At 40.7% G+C, this 25612-nt stretch overlaps 1 protein-coding gene and 1 long non-coding RNA gene across 5 annotated transcripts in view; both read right to left on the bottom strand.

Annotated features, from left to right (window-relative positions):
* The window catches only part of TFDP1 (transcription factor Dp-1), a 46269-nt gene extending 21792 nt beyond the window's left edge, over positions 1-24477 (bottom strand). For 2 of the 4 annotated variants that reach the window (XM_057422292.1, XM_057422295.1), the window contains exons 1-3: positions 23596-23752; positions 22709-22793; positions 9943-10009 (exon numbers count right to left, since the gene is read on the bottom strand). In XM_057422292.1, the coding sequence (XP_057278275.1) occupies positions 9943-10009; positions 22709-22720 (79 nt within the window). In that variant the 5' untranslated portion in view covers positions 22721-22793; positions 23596-23752. Of the gene's footprint in view, positions 1-9942; positions 10010-22708; positions 22794-23309; positions 23329-23595; positions 23753-24335 lie in introns of those variants that run through there. The other 2 variants (XM_057422293.1, XM_057422294.1) reach the window with 2 other exon arrangements.
* On the bottom strand, positions 606-2935 carry LOC130606195 (uncharacterized). The gene is made up of 2 exons (XR_008973892.1): positions 2227-2935; positions 606-1045 (listed from the first exon to the last, which is right to left on the bottom strand). It is a non-coding gene; the product is annotated as an uncharacterized LOC130606195 (long non-coding RNA).
* Positions 24478-25612: the final 1135 nt, after the last annotated feature.

Here is a 25612-nt window from a genome sequence, read left to right as displayed (position 1 = left end):
TGAAGGGAAAAGCACACGCTATGCTTCAAACTACATTAACATTTCCTGTGGTGCTGTGCCCGAGTTAATCGCACATCTGAACCAACCTGGCTCTATACAGAAACTGCAAAGTACGTCTGTCTGCGACACAAACTGGCAAGGAAAGACAAATGTAACTGGAATAAGAATAACACAATTCACAGTTTGAAGCAAAGTCAAAGTCAAGCTATAAAAGGTATCATTCTAAATAGGAAAGAGCATAACTGCTTAACAATGGGGGTGGGGGGAGAAAAAAGACAAAACTGAGGGCATCTGGTGGTGGGTTTGGGTTCAGTTTTAGGGTTTTTTTGGTGTGTGTGTGTGTGGGGGAAGAGCTGTGGTGTGCTGTGTTTTTTTAATTGTTTTATTTTTCCAAGGGGTGTTTTCAATTTGCCTCTGCCCAAGTGCATCCTACTGTTTTCTCATTTACGTCATGTGCAACCCTTTTCCTCATGTGCACTTGAACTTTCATCAAAGGCTCACAATGCTCTGGTTTCAGAATACTTTTGTGAGTGTGGCTTTGCTGTTTGTTTGCCTTATCTTATTAACTTCACTTTGCAAGTGACTGACAGCTCAGTTTCTCAAAGGAATTTTACTAATTATTTGTTAGTTACTCTAACAGCAAACACTGCAATCTGAATATCCCTGTACTCTGTGGCCAGCATATGGTGAGTGTAACAGCATGTAGAAATTAAAACCACAAGTTTGCAAACAGCTTTGCTGGCTCTTTTTTGACTCTTCTTCCTTTTCAAAACAAAAACATAATATTGCTAGCTCTGGCAAGTCTTCCACCCCTCCCACCCCCCATTCTGAAGACCTCAAAAGCCATGGGAAAAGGCCAAATAAAGAACAACATAAATTTATATAGAACGATGTAACTACTACTTAAATTCTCAGTCTCCCAAACAACACCAGTTTGGAAGATTACTCTTAGTAATTTATAAGCAACCATTAAACCTATGGGGAAACAGAGCTCCATCAAGATGAAGTTCCAGAATGCTTCCTAACAGACGATAATGATACATTTCTAGACCACAGCAATGCACACCTGAGGTGTATAGGTGAAAAGTATGAAAAGTTTAGTATCTAGTAAATTTAATAGTCACTTTCTGTAGCATTTGCAGTAAACCTCTTCTAGTTGGTTATATATTAAAGCTACATTCTCTAACAAGATTAAGCCTTGTCTTGGCAACAGCTGAAAGAATAGGATATAAAGTGTGAAGAAGTTTATATTGCATTTCAATAAGCTAATTCATTTCTTATTAGTTGTGGGCTAGTGTGTATAGGGGAGGAGGGAAGGGGAGGAGACACTTAGATCTAAGAATATAAAACAAAAAAAAAGTCAAACTATAAATATGATATTTGAGCATAAATATAGACTGTCATATTTTCAACTACACTCTTACAGTAATTAGCACATTTTCAAAGTAAATTATTTGCCTCTAGAAAGGGAAAATACGGCTGTACTGGAGATGCATGTAAACAGTCTCAAGTGCAAGCTGACATGATTTTTCAAAATAAGACATTCTAGAATAGACTAATACCCAACAGTGCTTGACACAGAAAAGCTGCTTTTGATGCATACATCATGTGTTTTCTAGAAAGCTAAGAAAGCCAGTGCATGACCAGCAGGTCCAAGGAGGTGATCCTGCCCCTTTACTCTGCTCTTGGGAGACCTCACCTGGAGTACTGTGTACAGTTCTGGTGTCCTCAACATAAAAAAGGACATGGAACTGTTGGAACAAGTCCAGAGGAGGGCCACGAGGATGATCAGGGGACTGGAGCACCTCCCATATGAAGACAGGCTGAGAAAGTTGGGGCTGTTCAGCCTGGAGAAGAGAAGGCTGCGTGGAGACCTCATAGCAGCCTTCAAGCATCTGAAGGGGGGCTATAGGGATGCTGGGGATGGACTCTTCATTAGGGACTGTAGTGATAGGACAAGGGGTAACAGGTTCAAACTTAAACAGGGGAAGTTTAGATTGGATATAAGGAGGAAATTCTTTCCTGTTAGAGTGGTGAGGCACTGGAATGGGTTGCCCAGGGAGGTTGTGAATGCTCCATCCCTGGCAGTGTTCAAGGCCAGGTTGGACGAGGCCTTGGGTGATATGGTTTAGCATGAGGTGTCCCTGCGCATGGCAGGGGGGTTGGAATTTGATGATCTTAAGGTCCTTTCCAACCCTAACTATTCTGTGTTTCTATGATACAGACAGGATCAAGGAGTAATGCAGAATAACACTTGCACAGCAGAAGAAGCAGTACCCTTTAACAAAATCTGCTATTTATCTGCCTACAAACTGTTCCATGTAAGTGTTCTCTTCATACAGTGTGCAGTAAATAGCTTTTGGTTACTGGCTACATTTAGGGGAGGCCTTCTGAACTGGACCTTTGCTTGCATATAGAAATAAATCATTTTACCAAGAGGACAGATTTCTTTGCAGAATTTTAGCGGTAAAGAGGACTGGTGATACAGTTAATTATGAACATTTTAAACAGCCTGAGATGCCACAGGAAGACACAGCACATCTAACAGTAGATAAAGGACTGCCCTCTACAGACAAAGCAGTAGATCTCTGCAAGAGCCCACTGCTCCAGTTCATGGAACAGTAACAGCTCTGAATTTGCCACTTCAGGTCAAAGAGGATGGCCTGAGGTTCTCCTAGCTTCAGAAGCAGAAATCCCATCCACTCTAAGTGCTCTACCACCTTCTGACACAATCTTTGTGTTTTCCTTATTTACAAAAGAGAGAGCAGTCAACAGAACAAGCCTAATTCCTGATAATGAAGTCTTTAACAAACTAAGTCTTGTCAGTCTTCTAACACAGAAGGAATATAGTATAGGCAAGAACTGAATTTGGTAAGCAGGTAATTTTGCAAACACTTTCTGAACTATTATAACCTCCTCAAAAGAATATACAGAATAAGAGTGGCTTTTCAGAATGCAAATTCCTACTGTCTCCTGCAACAGTCTCAACCAAACTCTGCCCAGCAGACAAATCTGTAGTAAATACTCTATATGATCAGTGGTTAGGAGTTAAGCAAAAGGTTATTTTAAGAAAAGTCACAAGAACTAGTAACTAAGGGAGTATCAGCTGAAGAGCCAATAGGTCTCTTTTGGGAAACCAAAAAAGACCAGTGAGACCTTCCATGAGTGAGAGGTCTAAGGAAGTGACACAGACACTAGATTTCATAGTGATCACCACTTCTGGGATGTGCCGGCTGGAATACTGCATTCTTTAGTTTGGGAATTTTTTAAAAAAATAAAAAAATAAAAAAATAATCAATAGGAATAGAACTTCTCTAAAGCTAGAGCACCTGCCCTGCTTCAGATGCAAATGTTGATACAAGATTACATAAAAGCTCTGAGAATTATCTGGAAAAAAAAAAAAAAGGTACAGATTCAGTCTTCTGTATGTGGATTTTTGCTTCTTTTTGGTAAGAGGAAGAATCTCTGGAAGGCTCCAAATCTCCACCATTGTCCAAAACAGGATTCAATCTCCATCTCATTTCAGAGATTGTGCACCTGTGTTTGAACAGTGGTGAAGCAGGGGTCAGAATGTCACCTATAGTCAAGATGGGAAATAATGCACAGAAAGTAAGAATTTCAGAGGTATGGAAAGCTGGTACAGCCATCTGGACACAGCTAAGTAGGCTGAGAGAAGTGCCCAACTCATCTATACAACTAACACTGAACAAGAGGTAACAAAAGAAAGGCCTAAAAGAAACACCCTGAAACTACAATGTACCATATCAACATCAAAACAAGAAATGTTTTCTGTATGAATTAAATATCCCACCTCTTTCTCTACCTCAAAGCATGATGACAGCAGGAAATGGTGTACTAAAGTCTCAAATCCATTAACCTGTCTCAATACAGTGTCCAGCACAAGGCATGACAATGATGTCATTCAATCCCAACACTAGGTACAAAGGAAATAGAAATCAAATGCTAAGTAGCTCCCTCTAGGACTGTCTACAGTATTTTCAGTGCATTCTGCTTTACAAAATCTACCCTAAATCACTGAGCCTGAACCACTGCTTTCTTCCCCGTGCAAGAGGAGGAAGACAGACCTAGGATAAAAACATTAGTTTAAAGGTGCCATTTAAAATGCCTTTTATCCCATCCACATCACCTTCAAAGAAAATCACTCCTTGACACAAAAGCATCAACTTGACTAGTTTTAGATTATTAGATTATATATATACACAGAATATGTATGAAGAGTATAATTAGATGATGTGGGGAAGAAGACAGAGGTGACAACTGTATCCCAAGAGCTGACCCCTCAGATGGCACTCCTGAGAAGTTGCCTTTTTTAAGGTTTCTCTTGCAAACACCACAGATACTTTATGGTTAGTTGTATGCTAATTTTCAGAAAACGCTGAACTCTTTTTCTGAGGTTATAAACCTACCATAAGGCGAGACAACACATACAGGATTGTCTCCGTGAGCCAAATCAATTAAAAATATCTCTGCTCATTGAACACATCAAGCTACCCTGTTAAGACAACAAAAATGCTTATAAAGCAGTTATGAACATTTTTTACAAAGACATCAATCTTTCCCAGTGTCTAGTACTACTAAGGTCTTCAGTAACTTCTTACATCAACTGAAGACTTTTGGGTGATTCTTACCATCCTTGGATATGACTACTAATACTTTGGCTATTACAAACCTGTCCTTGCAAGTCTGTGTTGAAATAAACTGTGTGGTCTACCTTTAGACTTTTAAAAGTCTTTCTAGACTTTCCAAAATAATGCTCTTACTTGCAGCAACAGTTTTCTTTCCAGAGCTTGACTTTCAATAATAATAATAATTGGATTTACTTCAGCTGCAATAATACATAGGCATTTTATAACCAATGTTAAGGCATATATCTATTTGCTAAAGCCTGAATCACTTGCTCTGAAACAGCTCTCTACTTTTAGAGGAAAAACTGCAGACACTGCCAAAAATCAGAGAGAGTTTGATCTTGCAAATCAAATTAACAGTAACATTCTGTTGCAAAAGTTTGTCATATAAATAAAAAGAATAAGACAATCTTACAGCTAGACAGTGTTGATATGTAACAGTCTAAATACATCTTTAAAATTTACGTATTTGACTTCATTTTTTTCAATTACTGAGTCTGCAATGAAAATAAAACTAAAGTTTTTATGCCCATAGAATATGAAACCTTATCTTAAAGCGTGAGAGGCGGAAGGAGCTAAAGACACCTTTTACAAGTATTCTCTGGTTACATACCAATAATGCCACCTAGTGGCATGACAGATCTAAATTTTCTTCCTGAATAATCTAAAATTAATTTATACCCAACCTCTCCCGGAGGCTGGGTACAAGCACTAGAGGAAGCACAAGCTTGCAGCTCTTTTTCACCACATATAGATTGATGCCTCTTATTCTACACTCGAGATGCTTTTGAAGATGGACAATTTTGGAGCATTTTCTAGAATGGTATTTTATGTCCATGACCAATTTTCTCAAAATTACATACATTATAAATGATATATGTTTTGTTTGGGTTTTGTTTGTTTTAGGGGATTTTGTTTGTTTTTCTTGGGTTTGGTTTGCTTGTTTGGGTTTTTCTGTTGGTGAGTTTTGTGGAGTTTTGTTTTCTTTTTTTTAGTATTTTCTTCTCTTAGAACAGATCTCCAGATTCTACAACTTAATATGAGCAAGAGGTTGTTCAGCATTAACTGTTCAGTGTAACTGCTGAGCAAGATGAGTGATGTCCCCTTTCCATCACTCATCTAAGGAACAACTTCTACACACCCTAACAAAGCTCAGTCTAAAAATAAGCTATTCACAGTTCCCCAGATTTCTGCCAGTGCAAATTAAAAATTTACATAAGTCCATTCACAGGCTATTCTGAAAGTGTTGCAGCAAACCTGTTCAGGCTGTAAGAACTGCTGCATAATAACCTGGTTTTGTCAGAATAGTCAACCTTTGCTTATTTTTCAGAGTTGATTCATCTACCTACTTCATCCTGTACACACCTTACAGAACTTCAATTAAGTGTTGAGGAACCATTTCAGGAAAAATATTCTGCTTTCTCCCAAACCACATTTATGCAGGCATGTCCTTATTACCCAGCAGACAAGCCATTTTCTGTCCTCTACCACCCCCCTAAGCCCTTTATTCCTCTGACAGCTGAGCTCATTCTCCTTTCACATCTGGCTGGCAACATGTTCAAACTGTATCAAGTCTTCAGTTTCTTGTTGAGGTTACATTCTGAATTTGCTGAATTGTTCAAAGTTGGACTATTCAAAAAGCTGGTGGAATGTACTCCCTGATATTACTAATCCAATGACACCCTGACTGCTATGAGAACATAAGGAGAATTAACTTCAAAAAGTAGCCAAGCTCCTGCACTCTCCCCAAAGATCCTGCCCTATTACTGTTGTTGGGGGCAGCAGACTGGGCTAAGCAAAGCACTCATCTGACAGTAGGGAGATTTTTGATGCAATCAGTTCTCAAACTCTCCTTGTGATTGACTTGCAATTTCCAGAAAAGATTCTTTCATTTTAAAAAATAAAAAGCCAAAGGGGAGGACAAACAAACAAAAAACAAAAAACCCTTCCACTTTTAATGATGACTACAAGAGAAGAATAGAAAGAGTATTTCCTGACCTCCTTCAACTTACCTTAAGTGGTACACAAGATACACTTCTGCTACCCTGCAAAAAACTTACTTTGTATTTTGTTTTTGCATTTGTTTGGGCTTTTTTTTTTAAATATATTCTTGTGGACTGAATCCCATTACTTGTGAAAAGAACTGAAATTCCACACAAACTTAGCAAGACAGCGGAGGACCGAACTTTTTCATATAATAGTATGTAACGTAGACAGCTACTTTTAGAGAGTACATACCAATTTTGTGTATAATAGTTGCATTTTAAATTCCAGCATTTAAAGACTATACAACCCCCCTGTGAGTTACATCAGAGTGATTCGTGTCAGCAACTCAGGGGTCCTAGTGATCATTGCACTTTGTGTGGAGATGGAATCCCTTGTGATCATTGTGCTATGTGCAAAGGGTATGATAAGCGTCCCTGTCAATACCACAGTGAGGAGGAAGAAGAAACAAGGGAATAATTCCCCTGGGTCAACTGCAATATTGTGCAAAGAAATGTTTTGTTCATTGTTTAAATTGCATGAATGTTCTTAGAAAAGGGGGAGGGGGTAGGTAACTTAGAGATATGTCCTGTTACAGAACATTGTGAAATCTGTGCGCTGAACAAATAAACACATAAGGAGTGGAATTTATGGGGGCTAAGATGGTGGTCAGACTTGTGATAGACATAATATTTCTTCACCCGAAGACAAGACCCCAGCAACAGGTGGAGAAGCCCGATTGGCTGAAACCCAAGAAGCCCGGGAAAAGAAGACAACAGGATTGGCTGAAACCCAAGACCAAAAAGTGTAAGAGACTATCCCCTTAAGTTCCCCTCATGTGTCTCGGGCGGAGCGGAGACTCCCCGGCGCACCCAGCACTGCTTGCTTATTGTCTCTCGATATTAAATATAATAAAAATCAATTAAAACAGATTGGCAATATTAGGTTTTTATAACACCCCCTAAAAATTAAAAAAAAAATTGGCAACAGAAAATGAATACTACTTCACTGAATACATTCTCATATGTATCTGAGTACTTTAGTGACAAAATATTAGTTATTTTAAGCTCTGATTAAGACTACAGAGCCTGCATATAAAACACAGGCAATTTAGAGGCAAGAAACGTAAAATGATCAAGCCAAGAGAAACAGTTGTTTCTTTTCAAGATTTAGCGGCTGTCCATGAATTTTAAGAGAGTCTCTCAAAAGCAGTGAGGTGCAGAAATTCAATGAGGATAGCTTAGTTTCCTTATATTATTCATGGTGGTATACACTAAGAATAGAGCTTCAATGACTCTCAAACTGGAGGAGCTGCAAACCAGGATTATTCCCTTGAATTCATTTTAGAAATTCTGTAAACAACAAAATGGCCCTTACTTTGCCCAGTTCTACTTAAGCTACATGATAATGGAAGATTAACATTTACAATTCCTGCTGTCTAGACTGCACTACCCGTTTTGACTACCTCCCTACTGTAACAAGACTGTAACAAGGTCTAGACAGAGACACCTACATGGGTGTAAAATGTTCTCTAAGTACCTGTCTTGACAAAAACACAGGTTTTTACTGCCAACAAGGGTAGGGAAAATGGTATAGCTGTTAAGGAACAGGTATCTACTAGCACATTTTTTTTGTTCAGGTTTATGAGACTGTGTCAATGAACATACATGTGAACCAGTTAGTAAGTGTCACTTACTCAACCCTTAGCGCCTTCTTCATCAAAAGCAGATCACGGCAATTAGTCAGACAGCCCACTTCTGTGAAGCAATGTATATTTTAGACAAGGGAATGTCACAGAGAGAACCAAGTGAGATTCCAATCAAGTACCTGATGTAACTAGAAAAACTGTCAAGTTAAACTGACAGTAACAGAAACTGTTAAGATCTGCAGGTTGTGAAAGCAAATGCTTAAACAGGTTTCCTGAAATGGTATATAAAGGCTAGAGCAATAACATTAATGGAGATCACCTGTACTGGACTACAGGTTAATCTGATAGTACTATCATAAACCAATAATGCATAAAGTCAATAGATTTGTCAACAGTGAGGTTTATGAGAACATCAGACAAGAAGTAGGTGACTTTGTCGTACTGAATTTTACCCTACTTGGTACAGCCTATCAAAGCATACCATCTGCCACGCACAAGACTAAACCGGACTATTGTAATTCGGAACAAGCAACAAAGGAAAACAGCCATTTCACCAAAATATATTGTGAGGTGCCTGTGAACCAAACATGGCATTGCATAAAAAACATTAATGAGACCTCCATATAAATAGGACTGACACTTCACTTGGGAATTTTATGTACTATATGCTCACTTATGTTCCAGAAGGTTAATGAAAGCCATCAAACAGGGTCAAGGAGTGACGATAATGATAATCCAGAGGACAGAAAGAACTTACGTAATGAGGAAACTAGGAAATAGTGGCTTGGTGGCCTCTCAAACTAAAAACTCTTCAGATACCCTACCGTTATTTGTAAAGAATATGCAAACACACCGGAGAAAACTATCAAATGAAAAAGTAACACTGCCACCAGCAAAATGCATAAGCTGGCAAGAATATACTTAACTGGAAATCACAGACTATTTCTACAGTCTCATTATGGAACAGCCTTCCCACAAGAATACAGGGAACAAAAATCTAATCTTCATGTACAGCATCATCAGTTTAAAGAAGAGGTTATATGACATAACTGTCCAGAACTGCAGGCAACTGGAACTCAGCGGTGCTTCTGTTTTTTCCTCCCACTATGTTAATTACAAAATACAGCTCCTAACTCCCCAAGTGTTAAGATACTGTTGGTTTTGAGCTTAAATTCAAATTCAAGTTTATTGCCTGTGGTTTATCAAACTGCTTGATTACATTACACTATCACACATGCACAGCCATTATCTGAAAGTCCAAAACAGTTCTGTTCAAAATATTTTTTAGATAGGCTGGCACTAATGTGTATGCACTATCATGAAAATTGTCACAACCCATTTTAAACTCCTACACTCTTGCATTTCTCCCATTTGCTAGAACACAGAGCCAAAGCATGTTTTAGACCATCGTAGCCTTTACACTTAAAACCAAGCTACGCTAAGGAGATCACACATCGGATAACAAACTACCACTGAACTTCACACAGTTTAAAGACAATGATAAACCAGAAAAAAATAAATCTACAGTTTGCTTGCTGATTATGTGATATAACTTAGAAAAGCTTTACAAAAACTATGCTAAGTTTAAATAGCTGAAAGCCAGTAATAAAGCGTAACAACTAAAAATCACAAAATGGAGAGTCCTACTAAAAATTATGTTCTTACCTTTTCCAGGACTTAGGTTTTGGTCTATAAACACCTTAAGCTCTCCATTGGCTTCAATTAGTCCAGCCTGTTAAAGAAAGTAACTTCTATTAAAACTTAGAAACAGAGATACCCTTTACCATTAACAATGGAAGATAACATACCAGAAGTCTCTCCTGCTGCTAGTTGTATTGGTCACATAACTGACAATACATAATGTCACTGTTTGTGCCATAGTATTTGCAAATTTTTTTAAAACTTGATTTTATAAATACCATACTCTTTAAAAGCAAGCAGAAAATTGGTTTATACCTACTTTGCTATTTTGTTCTAAGTTCTTACAGTGTACATGCAGTGTTTTAACAGGCATCTGAACAGCCTTCTAATCAGAACCACTGACATCTGTGACAAGACCATTCTCTGTGGAGATACTATTTACCTATCACAGAAGTTAAAAACATTACAGCAAAAACAGTAGAGGTGGTAAAGAGCACCTTAACCCATTTTAATCAGAAAAAAGGCATTAAGAAGAAACACACTGAGCCCTTAAGTGGAAGAGCTATGTTTATAAAATAATCAACATCCTTTGAGAAAGATCACATTACAAGTTATTTTTAAAAATAAGTTTTGGATAGAAAACATTTATTAGTAACATTAAGTACTTGATGCAGTAATTCCCTGGCATCTCCAGACAAAACAGTTCTGAAAAAATAAAATAATGAAAACAGGACATACAGACTGTTTCCATTTAGAAAGAACAGCATGAAAGTTAACATTTGTACTTAACCATAATTTAGCATGTGGTGTTACAGACGCTGAAAAGCCCCTAGCCACATTTTGTGCATAGCTGCCATTTTTGCTGGCTGCCAAGTCTGACAGTCTTCAAGAGACAATTAAGTGGTTTGCTGTCAGTGAGCAGCGAAGCTTTCCCCTTCATAGTCTACCTGAAGAGCCCTAGTCACGCGTTGCCAGAAGCTCAGCAAATAAAGCGAGCCACTAGAGGGTGCTGTGGTGCTGTTATTTGCCAGGTCTATGACAGCAATGATTTCTTAAGACTGGAAACTTCACAAAACACGAAACCTTCTGTCCTTGGTGAAAGAAAGGGGAGAGAGGAGAAAAAGATGACCGAGCCCTGGGGACAGGCTGGAAAGTGAGCAGAAGAGAAATTTTGCTAATGGAAGCATAAAGAGCAGTGGCCTGTAACGGCATGGCAGTGGTGAGGCTCTGGTAGCGCAAAGAAAATATAAGTGAGGAGACAGCAGAACTGATGGGTAGAATGAAGAGCCTGTGGCAGTTCTGTCCTCCATTCTCCCAATTCTCCCCTCCTGAACCACCAAGTATCAAATCAGCATTTTTTTTAAGCTAACCTCAAGAATTTACCAGTATACAAAGAGTGCCTGTTCTCCATCTTGCCCACAGTAGGGATGCAAAGGTCCACTTGAAGAAATTAGTTATACTGCCTTACTTCAGGCACCAGAGCTTTCTATAAGCTTAATTCTTCATCACACTTACTATACTTACTACATAATTCAGAAGGGTAACAGCCTATATCAGACACTCTCGGAGAAAGAAATTAATACTCATCAGCATGAATTGGTATCATGTACAAAGATGTTACTACAGCTACATTGTACAGCAATTTGACATTCCAGAACATTGGAACCCAATGGCTATATGAAGATGAATTTGAGTGTTACATTATACTCCCAACTCTACCTCAGTTTCACAACAGGAGTGTTTAAACCACACAGGAAGTGCAGTCTCATTGCCTTTATTTCTTTAAATGCAGTCCTTCACTGCACAATTTCTGTTCAACAACAGAAAGAGGCGGTTTGTACTCAAGTATTCCTGCAAATTCACTTTTCCATGAAAATCAAGAAAATCAGTGAGACTGGAAAGACATTTAATATATTGAGTTTGTGATCAGTGGACCATGAATAAAATGGCTGTTTTAATCTGTAATGTCTTTCATTTTAGAAGCACATGAATTTAATAATTCTGAATTATTAAATCCATTCATCAGTTTAATATACAAAAGCAGACTTACATCAAGCTCACACATCAGTTACAATAATAATCCGAAGCCAAATATGTAAGCTGTGATATTCAGCAAACTCGAGTATTAAATACAAAATACTATTTCAGCAATTACAAATCAGGCAGTTCAGTGATCAGCTACTTAGTGGTTCCTTCCTATTTTTGTTAACTATTGTGGTCTCAAATATAACCATTTCTATTCATTAATTTTATCCTTAAGTATTTAACCAACCACTATACCCTAGTATCAAATAAACAAGCTTCAAGTTTTCTCCTACCTAATTAAAATATACACTGATAAATATTAGCCAAAACAGTATGCAACCCCAAAAACCACAAGCTAACCTGGCATTACAAAGGGTCAGGTTAGGGCTACGTGTCCTGGACCATGCTATTGTGTGACTGGAATTACGCAAGTCACGGACAAATTGGAGGGCACTGCAAAAAACATTGCATTTAATTAATAAAGAAATACACCTTGGGAAATCAGAGAACAGCGATCACTGAAAGACAAGAAGAATCCCCTCAGGAACCACAACACTGATGACGAGTACAGTAGTAACATTCCACCACCTTTCCATACCAGTGTCTTACTAAAGGTTCAGCTCTAGCATTTAAAACGGCTGGTAAATATTCAACTGATTTGTAAGAGTATGCCTAGGAAAGACTCCAAGAGAACTATTTGGAAAGAATATGACCAAATCCCACAGCAGATAGCACCCTCAGCTGCCATGATTGGTAATGAAAACTAATTTCTAATGAAAATTCTGTTATTCTAGCCTTAGTATGCTCTTCACTCTTCTGGATACATTATGCAGTTCTAAGGTTATAAAAATTTACCACTAGTTTTGAGTCTTCTCAGTCACAGATACAAGCTTTTGGTGGGAGAAAACCAAAAAGCAAAACTTCCGTCCTGCATGAAATTCTGGTGTCTTTGTTCTAAAATGGAAATACTAAAATAAATATTTCCATGTATTTCAGAAAAAATCCCACCATTTTTCAAGCATGTTATCTGGGACAGGAGACCAAGATTACTCCCTCTGTAACCTATGCAGCATAGTACAGTGCCCAAAAGAAAGAAAGAAAAGAAATAGAGGAAAATGTGACTATAGCTCCCATGAGGTCTATCTCAGTCACAGATTCACAATGGGACAGACAACACCCAAACAAAAACCAAACAAAAAAACCCACACACAACCCAACCCCCTCCCCAAAACCAACACACCCCAACAACAAAACCAAACACACCAGCAAGTATCTGCTTTTCCCCAGTGGAAAAGTGACCTTCTGCCAAGGAGGGTTTAGACATAAAAGAAATGTTTTTTTCTGATGGGAAAAAAACATAGCTTTCAGGTCTTATCAAGCTACTCGTTACAAGATACATTATTTTTTTCATCTGACAATGCCTTTATTATTATTATTATTATTCCACATTTTCTTCTTATCTTTCCATGATTCTCAATTTCAAGATGCATTACTTCCTTTGATGATAACACTAGGGCTGCTTGAAATAATACCATGCTCTTGATACTCAATTCTGAAAGCTTATTAAGTGCATATAACTTCACAATTTAGTACTGCTTTCCTCTTCAAAGAGACTCTGTGGCTAGCTAGGTATAATTCTCTGGCTACATAAAGAACCTCCTAACATCCTAAACAGGGAACTCACACCCCCTTTATCCTTGTCACATGACAACAAAATCAGCAATTTAAAAAAAAACGTTTAAAAGATCTTGACACTCAACATAGATTCTAAACTGTAGTAACTTAAGATCTCCTTTCCACAAATCAGAGGATTAAGGTTAAAGACCACTGGACAAATAAGTAAGTCTGGTAATTTTAGTTGTGGAAACTATGCTGGAGTGGAGTTCCCAACTACTACCTGAGCTTTGTCACATCATTCAGAACTTCTAAGGAAAAGAAATCAATTGATGCACTAAACATATCAAAACTTCAACTGAAGTTAGCTTTGGCTGGCTATGAGGTCATCAGCTGTCAGGGGACTAAGGGCTGGAAAGTCTATTTTTGTTTTGTTTACAAGGAAAAGCTAAAAAGACTAAAAGTGCCCTCAGCCTGAAAGTCAGTAAACTGGGAAACATCTTTTTTGTTGGGATTAAAGTTAATGTGAAACAAAATTTGCTCAGAATTGCATTCATTTAATAAGTCCCTTAGTGCAGACTATCACAGAATAATTTAGTATCTTACTAACAACACAGAAGTTATGCACCAGAAACACACTTATGACAAAAGTATCATTTCTTCCACAGCTTTTCAGACTCATAACTTCTTAATAAAAATTGATGTTAAATTAATTCACTAAACTTTTAAATGAAACAGAGAAGTTTCAAGCTGAATGTGGACTGAAGGACAAGCAACCTATAAAAGCATGACCAAGAAGCTTGACTGAAACAAGACTGGAAACGTACACATGGTTAAGTCTATCACATTTATGAGAGGAAGGTCCCTCCACTACTCTTAAGTAAAACAGGGAACAGAAGGGTGCTTTTATGCCACAGAAATACCTCTTCTACCTTGCTTTTAGATAACAAGACCATTTTTAGTGCACTCCATGAAAAAAGAGACGAAAGAGCAGCAAAATGGGCAGAGAGAAATGGAAACAGGTATTTGCCAAAAGGTACTGAGAATAGAAATCTGCTAACAGAAGATTTAGCCCTCTAGATTGAAGCACAGCACTGGGTTCGACAGCAAAACACGAGATGTTTGTGCTTAATATACAATAATGGTTGCATACTGGGAATCAGAATGGGACAGACAGAAAAACAGACAATCTGGGAACTGTCTAGGAAAGAAACAGAAAATGAGCTAGAAAATCAGATGAAAGATGGCAGCTTAAGGGTTGAGGTAGAGAAACTGGGAGTCACTGAAAAAGTACAGGCAACAACTGATAAGAACCTATAAGAAATTTTTACTAGACGGAGATTGGATCCTTTGAGGAGAAGGGAAGAACACAGGAACAAGGAAGACAATCTATTCTAAACTATGACTGAAAGGATAAATAAGCTGGGACTCAGACTGAGAACTTAAAAAATGTATCACAAAAGAAACAGTAAAGACAGAACCAGAAAACAGAGGAATTGGAACGGAACAGTATTCCTGTTAAGAGTACATTTGCTCCCAAAGGTCATCAAAGGCATCAGGAGGATGCTTCTCCTGTCTACAGGTGTTTGCAAAGCCTGTTAGTCAACAACTACCCATCATGTGCAAACTGCACCTAACTCAATCGGTACACAATGACAACCTCTACTCATTTCGCTGCTTAAGAGTAGGCAATAAATGTAAAGGCCCTATGACAAGCAATTTTGCTACTTGCCACATCACTGACAATGTTGAGTTTTGTTTTGGGGTTTTGTTTGCCTTACTTTAATATCAGGAAGCAACAAACACACACAATGGAAAATCAGCACAGCTACAAAGTAACGCTCTTTAAGCAACCTTAATTCTTCTTTCACCCTGTCCTGGGTTCAGGAAAAACATAAGCACATGTCATTTGCAACAAGATGATAATGCACTATTTTTCCAATGGATTCTCATTCAGGGACCAAAGCAAACATGATCTGGAAATGAATCATCACATAACTGCAGGAAACTATTTTTAATGGGATATCAAATTCATTTTTCACAGAAATTAAAAGGCACTTAAGAAGTAAAGGACTGAAACAAAGGGAAAAAAGTTCTTATATTTAAAACATTAGAATTTCATTTTGCAAATGAAGTCAGTAAGAACTATTCTTTACTGTATAAAGTAATACAAAAGAACTCTTATAGTCAGGCTATAGGAGTTTGATCCTGTAAAATTCTCAGATGTATTACTTCACTGAGTCTTAGTAGGTGCCTTCTGAAACAGAGCTCGTACCACATCCTCAGTTGATGGCACCACCTTCAAGATTAATGTGTTTTGTCAGCCAATCAGCGATAAGCTATACCACAGAAACGAGCTTTCAAAAAACTATACTGGAATTATTAGCACTTTAACCAGCAAGGGCTAGTAAAAGCATTATATAGTAAAGATTTGGATCACACAGAACTGCAAAGGTAAAAACTAAATACAGATGAGTATCTCAGTTAAATACATCAAACTTTGGTTTGAATATAGGCTCCACCAATTCTACGCATAAGCCGGACACTGTGTGTACAAAGAATGACACCTGAGGTGTCCTTATTGCAGAATGTACCAAGACCATTCTTTAGCCTTCTTGGCTGTTCTTTCCGAACACACAGAGCAGCACATCTAGAATTTCACAAAAACTAAATGAAGAATTCATTTTGAAGATAAGTCAAACAGTGGTCCAGTCTAAGCAGCAGCATAGATCAAAAATACCACTGGAGCTAAAGCCATTACACGGTGCTGTTTCTTAAGAGTAGTTCTATTGCCCAAGCGATACAAGTCTTGAAAAATTTAAAGCTGACACCCCAAAATCTAACAGTAAAGCTGTAATAGTGAATCAAAATAGAATACAAGATTCCTACGGCGAGTATGACCAAAACACTGGTTTGCTAATTTACCAAATAAATTAATCGGAAAATAAAAATCATCATTTGCATGTTGGACCAAACACTCATATGCAAAGAGGTACCACCAGCAGCCACTTCCACAGCAAGCTCCTGGTGCTGTTCTAGACTTGACATTAACAGACTTCTGTTTTTCCAGCCAAATTAAATCTTTACCGCCATTTGCTCAACAGCATCTGAACCACAGCCGAAACTGTTGTTAAAAAGGACCCGTTCCAATGCAATTTGTCTCACCAACCTCCTTATCAGCCTATTATGAAGCTACAGCAGCCCACAATGTAATTTTCAAGCAAGACTGTGTAACCATTAATGCAATACTGAGACACTTTGCAAACGTAACGCGACACAAGACAAGTAGCTAGAAGCATTTGTGGGGATATGGCCCACTGACAATCTTTAAAATCAAGCTGCCTGCTATCTGTCTGAGAACCAGTTCAACACAGAGACATTTAGCAAAGATTGGCCCATTTTTCCTCCCACTTCTAATTAGCCACAATAAATCTCCATTAAATGATACCCAGACAAACACTGAAGTAAGTGATCCCTAGTGTAACTTTAAAAAGCTGCTTTTTTGTTTAGTGTGTTAAGTTGACAGCACGGTGTATTTACCCAATAATACTACAAATACATATTTATGCTGTCATTAACTCACATATACAATTAATAAAGAAGTTAAACCACTTGAAGGATACCAGAAAACGCTTTATTTACACAAATAAACTGGCAAGGTGAACGGCCAACTTCTGAGTTGCTACTTTCTGACTTATAAATACAAAGGGGAAAAAAGGAGAAACTATTATTGTGTAATTGGGATGTAAAAAGCTTAGAGATCACTTCCCTTCTGCCTTCTTTGAAAAAGCATGTTTTAAAATTTTAACAACATTCAAAATCCCAGACCGAGATGCCTTTGTAGAAGACCTAATTTTATCTTATTTGATCTTAAGTTTGCAAACTTCTGAACACTTTAGAACTCACTAAGGGCAAATAGAAATATATCAAGCTACTGAGAAGTCACTGAACTGGTATCAAAGAAAGCTGATTTACTTAAGATTCACTAAAGACTTAACTTTTCTAGTCTGCCTCACTGAAATTCCCAGTATATAACCAAAAATAAATATAAAAGGAGAAACACATGCTGGTATTTTAAGAAAAGTCTGAAAAACATTTTGAAGATTTCAGTACTTTCTAGGCACTGAAAGTGCATCATGCAGAAGAGATCCAAAATACATCTTTTTCCTACTTCCATTAGGCTTTTTTTTTTTAATCCATCCCAAATCTAACTTTTCAGACCACAAAGACTTGCTCAAGATTGATGTAGAAGCACCACAGGAAAGTTATTAAGTATAACTTTTGTGGTGTTCTCAGAAAATTAATATGCAGAAGTGCAGAGCTTTTTCCCCCAGATTTAGCAAACCTATCCAGTAAAGCTGAGGTAAGAAATCAATCTGCTGTGGGGTTTTGAATATCCTTTGAATGAAATATTTATTAATACTGTAAAATAATGTAACTGGATTGAACTACATACCCAAATGTACTCCAAATACTCAATTAAAATAAACCATCAACCTTAATCCCTATATCTCTAGGCCTCTTACACAGTAATGTTAGATCAGGTCCTGAACTTTGTTCAGGCAGCACTTCTTACATGGTATCCCTCAGATTTACACATGTGCACACTGCTTTCTTTACAAAGTTAGATACCTGGGTCATAGCTGCTACTCAGTAAGATTAATAAAAGCACCAGGAAATACTGAAGAGATAAAGTAAGTTTTATGCAAGGTAGAGATGAAGAGAAAAATCCTTCATTATGTAATTCAAGTAAAAGACGTCAGTAAACTATAATTAAAAAAAATAATTATAATCTAATTCTAGAAAGAACAGTTCAAAAGCCAGTGCCATGGTCAGCAACCTATGAAACACTAAAATGCACGAGCTTTCCAGAAGAACTGCTCTCAAGAAAGATATTTCAGTCTGTGAGAAACTCTGAAGACTAACAGTGGTATGTCACCTTAAGAAGTTCATGAAACACCAAATTAGTTTTTCAACTGCCTGTTCTTCATGAACAATTATATATTTTTTAAATGACTGGAAACAGTCAATGCAATGCTGGTGAACAACTGAAACGATCATAAGCAACTGCTACTACAGACAGTATTTTGTTTGTGCAATTCACCTATTTTGATATATGCAATTATTGAGATCAGAAGGAATCCTACTCATTCCTTTTGTCTAGCCCCTTTCTCCTCAGTACACGCAGTAACACCATGCACTGGACTACCCCGTGTAACAGGCCCAGTTCCTGCAAGCAACTCCTGCTTCTTCTCTTCTACCTAAACAGTGGCTCTTAAAGACCCACAAGCTTCTCCTTCTTTATGGCTGCTTAAGAAGCCTCAACAGTCCATTTGCAACAGAAGTACCTGAGAGGCAAAACACAGTCAGAGCACAAGTTGGATCTTCAGCTACACTGCAGGAGTTCTTAATTTAGTGATGGAAGGTATGTTAACCATTGATACTAGAAAGTATTTGCGGCCTTAATTTACTGATAATTCTCAATACATAACAGAATATAAGAGTGGCCAGCAAATATTCCTCAATCTTAGAGCGGGAACTGAAAGATAAAAAAAGGAAGTTACCAAATTTACCTTCTTGCTACGATAATTCCTGCTCCTCCTTTTGATGCTGCCTCCTGCCTAATTTTAAGCATGCCAAGGATGGACAGGTCACAGTTCCACCTAGAGAACTGCACTCCCCACCAAACTATTAATCCCATGAATCCAATGAGCAGCAAACGTCAGCTGAGGACCTCAGTGCGTACATCTGGCTCCGCTCCTCCAGCTCCTGTCTGGAAGGTGCCACATTTGTAAGCAGTGAAAGAGTTTACAGTAGACTCAGCAGTCTTAGCAAATGACACTGATTAACCAGAGAGGATGGCTAAGATGGAGTTTCTGGAGATTGTCTGCATGTGATGACCCCCTCTGTCTCAGACCAAGAAACTTCCCACACAGTGCAAATGTACGTGCCAAACTGTACCAAATTCCACTGACCTCAACCTCATTTGTCATTCAGCCTCTGACAAGCAATAGAATGATCCCACTCCCAAGTGGAATCAAGTCCTTGAGATACTGTAATTGGTGTTCTCTTGTCCACGTGTTTTTTCCCATTGTTTCTTTAAATTACACAAAAGGTAGTCTTCTAATGAAGTAATGAAGGTCTTCTGAACTGAATGAATGATACTCTATGGCCAATCGGCCTGATTCTGTTAGAACTGCTTCTCAGCTCCACCACACAATGATCATTTGCATAAAACTAAAAAATTGTTATGCTTATTGCTATTACCAGGCCACAATATGCTTCTCTTTTTTCCTTTACATTTACTGCATTCCAGATACCCTATACTTTTTATAAAAGGTTTGTGGTTTTTTAAATATATTGATATACCCCCAGTTACTTTAACCCTCACCAGCTAGTATTTTTTTTTGCATTATTACTTTTCAACTTACCCTGCTATAACATTACTTCTGATTATGCTCTTAAAACTCCACCTCCAGGCTCTTAATTAAGGTGCTCCATATGAAGGTATCTTTCCCCCTGCCCCCAATAGCTCCCTGACCACTGCTGAGAAAATGGGAGTATTTTGCAAAAAAAAAAATAAAAAAAAAATAAAAAAAAATGCTTTGCTGCTTATTTCTTTTTATTGTACGCTCTGAAAAGCATTAGAGGAATACATTTTAAAGTAATATTTAACAGAATTTAGACTTGGGTCAAATAGCTGATGAGCATTATCTTGCCATCTGTTGTACCTTTGCAATTATTTAACCCTTTATAAAAACATCTGAGTTTACTGGTATTCTCCATCATGCTCCCCGTTTGTTCAGTTACCCAGTAAAGTCTTAGTCTGCAAACTTTTACAAGTATTTGACTTTTCAAAGAAATCTTTTCAAATTAGAGTTTTTGTAAAGAGGTATAAGAAGAGCTGGAAGAGAGCAACAAAAGGGAAAGTGATCTCTCCTGTGGCAGGTGGGAGGAGGGGTTAAGGAAGAGCATGCTCCCTCCTGGTGCCCTGGCTCCACACCTTCCTCTTCTGCAGAGCTGCCTGCTGCACCCACGCCAGAGCAAGCACAGGCCCCAGCAGCACAAGAGCAGGACATGCACCAAGCCTGTGTTCCAAGGCTGGAGCACACTGAAGCATGTTTGGCCATGTAAATGCCACCTGAAACCCAGACATAGCATAGTAACAGCACGGTCCTTACCACAGTTTAGCCATCTCAGCTCTGCTGAGAAAAAGGGAAGGAAGGGGTGGGGGCAGTCATCAACTATGCCATCTTCTTCACCACTACATCTCACAGTCAGTTAGTGCACTTGATAGGTGACATGGCAGAACTACGAGCCATTCATCACAGCCATATTTCCACGTCAGAATGTTTAAATTTACAGTGGTGCAGGTCTTCATGGATTCACTACCCAGAAATTCAGTGATACAGTGATACTGTCTCTATCATGATTAATGCCACTATTTACCTTGGAAAAGAACTTGGATTTTGGACAAAAAATATAGGAATAATTCTATTCTCTTCTGAAAAAGAGCTATACTAAATAGCATCTCTATTTTCCAGCATTAAACCAAACTTAACAGGACCCATAATCAGACCTGGAAATTTAACATTTCCCAGCATTCACTACACGTTTTAGACATCATGTAATGGTGGGGTATGTAATAGTCTGCAAAAAGCTAAGCAGTTCATCTTTCCTCCCTGAGGCAGGATTAAGTACGTATAGAGGTTTTTAAGAACAGGTTAGACAATCCTTCACTTAAGATTGCATACCCTTTCTAGCCACCCTAATTGGGTGCTCAAGTACATTGAAAATTTTACCTAAAACCTGACCTAGATTTTCGTTTTTCCAAATTCAGCTGATTAACTCTTGCAATAAAGACACTGAAAACATTTTCTTTTCCTATCTGTAGCATCTTCTTCCATTTCTGAAGTTTATTATCATACATCATTCCTCCCTTTTCTACAATAACCTACGTCTTTCAAAAATGAGGCTTGTTCTTAAACGTCTTATTCTCATTCTGCTCCCCTAGACCTCTCAAGATATTCATCAGTATTCAGGTGCTAGTACTTCTTCACTTACTTGATTTCTCCCCCAAAAGCTAATATTAAACAACTGCACTTGAGTAGCTCAATTAATTTGAACTGTTTCAATTTCATCTAGTTTAGCATTCCCCTTTCATTTTCTTCCCACTTATATGGCCTTTCATTCCCTGAACTCTGCTATCTGCAACGTACTTGGCCACTCTTATCTCTTCCAGGCAAGCTCTGAGCAACTACGCATTTCTGGTTACTTCTCTGCGCATTAAGATGTTTTTCAATTGCTTCTGAACTACTACAACTCTCTACAAGGTTAGTTTGTTAAACCGATCACTATTTCATGGGAGTGCTCGCTATATGAAAGCTAACACAGTCATATTAGATTGTAACCTGCTGGTTAAGAATTTGAATTGTGTCACTTTTTATTAGCTTATATGCTCTTATTTTTTTGAGGTTTGTTTTTTTTCTCTGAAGGGGATATACATGCGAATTTGAATATGGAGCAACATCTTGTCTTATTTTCAATACGGAAATGTGAAAGCCCCATTTTATTAGGTATTAACAATGAATTACATCTTAAAGGCAGAACCTGTTTAAATTTTGTTTAGAAGTATTATAAAGAGTAAAGAGTAAATACAAGCCTGTTTTCACATACACTAACTAGCATCTTTTGGTAGATAAACAATAAACATTTACAGAGACTGAACCATCTTCACTCCCTTGAATACAGATGATGCCTCCTTGAACTCAAGAAAGTAAATGCTAGCTGACTACAACAGCCAATGACAAATCTGTCATCTGAATAGTATTTGCTGGTTTTTTTTTAAATCAATTCAAAACCAAGTTTAGTGTTCAGTATGAATGCACATGACACCAAAAGCCCAAGTACTTTTAGGAACATAGTGAATTCTTAATATTAATTACTCTGAATAAATGGCTGCAGATCTGAAGCCAGTTTATGCTTTTGCATCTACAGAAAAACACAGCCTAGGCTTGACGTACAGTGTAAAGTTTCATATATTCATTAATGCCAGCTATTATAAAGAATGACCTCGCTTGCTTTTGTTAACAGAAACAAAGATTGTCCATGAGCTATGCTTCCACCTATGATGTGCTACAAACATACTTACATCTTTTGCCATGTTACCAAAGACTAGAAATCAGTCCTCTTAAAGTCTTGACGGCTGCAGGACACAGAGACAATGGTGCTATTTTCTGGAAAACAAGTAAAGACAACATCAGCTGTTAAAAATGAAAGGAGGGAAAGTTTTTACAATTATTGACTACTGCCAAATACAATTCAGCGTTCAAAGAACCGGTTTTCAAGAGGAAAAAGTTTCCTGTCATCACCAATTCATTCCCTAAGCCCCCCCCCCCCCCCCCCCCCCCCGATCACGTGTAAGAAACCCTCCTTTCCCGACAGCGGGGCTGAGCCCCGCGCGGACCCGACCCCAGCCGAGTCCCTGTCCAGCTGCGCCCCTTACAACACCGCAGCGCGGGGCGCGGCGGGGGAAGCGATCCCTCGCTTGGCCTCCTCCTCCTCCTCCCCACCCCCATTTCTAGCAGCAGGCACAAGTAGGCCCCAGGGGCCAGCTCCCCCTCGGGGCCTTGCAACCCCCCCCCCCCCCCCCCCCCCCTTCTTCCTCCTCGCTGGCAACCGGGCACACAGCAGAGACTGGCAGCTGCCACCCCCCGCCCCGGGCACCACGCGCCCCCCGACCAGGGCCTCACCGCCCGAGCGAAGCCCTAAGCCCCGCGCAGCCTCCCCCCGCCCCGGTAGCGAGGGGCCGCGCTAATCGCCTCAGAGGCGGCGGGGGCACGACGAAGGGGGGACGCGCCCGCGCGCCGGGCTGCACTGCCGGCGGTAGGGGGAGGGGAATGGGGCGCGCGGTCCACCCCGTCCCCATCCTCCTCGCACAACCGGCGGCAGCACCCCCTTCCTCCTCCTCCACAACCCCATCCCAACCCCTCTGTGCTCCCCATCCTCCTGCTGCAGGCCGGCCCAGGCTGCCCGCACCTGAGCGGCCGAAGGCGGAGAGCTCCGGCTCCATCCCCCGCCGCCGCCCGCAGACAGGGACCCAGAGCGCGGAGCGGGAGCAGCACCCCCCTCCCGCCGCCGCGCTGCTGCCGCCGCCGCCGCTGCTGCTGCTGCCGCTGCGGAGGCGCCCAACTGCACATGTGCGGCGGCGCGCGCGCGGGCCTGGCGAGCCCGGCGGGAGGGGGCAGGGGAGGAGGGAGACCAACGGCCCCAACGGCAGTTCGGGCGGGGGAATGGAGGGGGGGGAGAGCGCGGGGGGGCAGCCGGCTGGGTCCGCCCCCCTTCCCCGAGCTCCGGGGCGGGGGGAAGGGGCATGAGGAGTGGGGGGGGGTCTCAGCCGGCGGCGGGCGGGCTGTCACTTCCCAACCCGCCTCTGCCCCCGCCGGTCGCCAGCTTGGCGGGCTCCCGGCTAGTCACTGCCCACACATCCCCCTCCCAACACACACATACACGCACCCGGACCGCCCCCCCCAGCCCGCCCGCGGCCCCACACACCTGTCCGCTGCCGCTGTCCCGGCCCGCGCCCCAGCCACCGAGGGGCTGCACGGGGAGTGTGGGGGGGCAAAGGGGAGTGAGGGGGGCAACCCCTCCGCGGGACGCGCGCGCTCGAACCCGCCGCTCTTCCCTTTTTTTTTTTTTTATTTGAATTTTTTTTTTTCCTGCAAACGGGGAGGGGGTAAAAAAAAATTAAAAAAAAAATAAAAAAAATTGAAACTTACACTTTTGTGCGTCCCCCCGGCGTGACGCTGCGCGCTGACGTCACGGGGTGTAGCGTGCCTTGCACGGGCACACGCGGAGCGGCTAAGCCAACCGGCCGCCCGCTCCGCGGGGAGCAGGGAGCATGCGCGGGAGTTTCGCGCCTTCCGACTCACCGCCCTGCGGCGCGAGCGCGCGGGAAGCATCGGCGCGAGATCGGTCTTCGGCCTGTAGAGCCGCGCCGCCAAAGGGCGGGAAGTCGGCCGGCGCCTCCGTGTCCCTTATCGCTGCGGGACACGGGGCTCCCCGCCTCGGCCCCGCCGCCGCGGGCAGGGACGCGCCGGGCCGAGGAGCGAGCTCTCGCCGGCCTCGCTGCCGAGCAGGTTTCTGGCGGCGCGGGAGCCGGCACGGCACGGCACGGCACGGCACGGCGGTGTAGGTGGTTGCCACAACATCCTGCCGGTGCTTCCTCCTCACGTACTGCCTGGCCGTTACTTCAGCAAGTTGGCTGACAGTCGCCATTGCTGAAATGAGGCTTTTGTAGTAATCCAAGCGGAAGTTTGCTGTTTCGCGGCCGCTGGACCTCACTGTGAATGAAGCCAGACCTGTACTTGTGTGAATTTCTGATATCTCCAGGGTGTGAAACCTCGTGTGCTGGCTTGTGTGCAGTGACAGCCATGGGGATGGTGCATGTTAGCTACAGGGTGTGATGTAATTACACAAGAATGGTGTAATTCCTGGCAAAAAAAAACCTCGCAGGGTGCACAGTGGGAGCCGCAAAGGCAAACCTGTAGTGGCGGATAGAACCATAGAATGGTTTGGGTTGGAAGAGACCTTTAAGGTCATCCAGTTCAAACCTCCCTGCCATAGGCAGGAACGCCTTACACTAGACTGGGTTGCTCAAGGCCAGGTCTAACCTGGCCTTGAACACTGCTGGGGATAGGGCAGCCACAGTTTCTTTGGGAGCCTCCCCTTGACTGGAACATTGCAGCAAAGCGACAAACCGAAAAGCTGGTGTTGGTTACAGGAGTGTGTATATGACACTTTGATGGAGTGGGGGAAGCTGCACATGGTTGTACATGCAATACCAAGCATGTTAGGTACAAGGCTGTTAATAATGTGAGCAAGAGGGGAGCAGGAAGTAAAAGGGTTGGTTTTTTATCTAAAGGTGTGGTGCTTTGTAGTCATGCCTGGGAATGGAACACTGGTAGGGAATAGAAGATGCAACCAGCAGAGACGCTATATAGGAACAGCAAAATGAGTTAGCACAGGTGTCAGAGAAGACACATTTCATCAGTTG

The sequence above is a fragment of the Pezoporus wallicus genome, unplaced genomic scaffold (assembly GCF_028554395.1).
Source record: "Pezoporus wallicus isolate ANWC-B61680 ecotype Strahan unplaced genomic scaffold, APGP_CSIRO_Pwel_v1 contig_5785, whole genome shotgun sequence".
Lineage (NCBI taxonomy): Eukaryota > Metazoa > Chordata > Aves > Psittaciformes > Psittacidae > Pezoporus > Pezoporus wallicus.
This window is presented reverse-complemented; position numbering and strand designations above follow the sequence as displayed.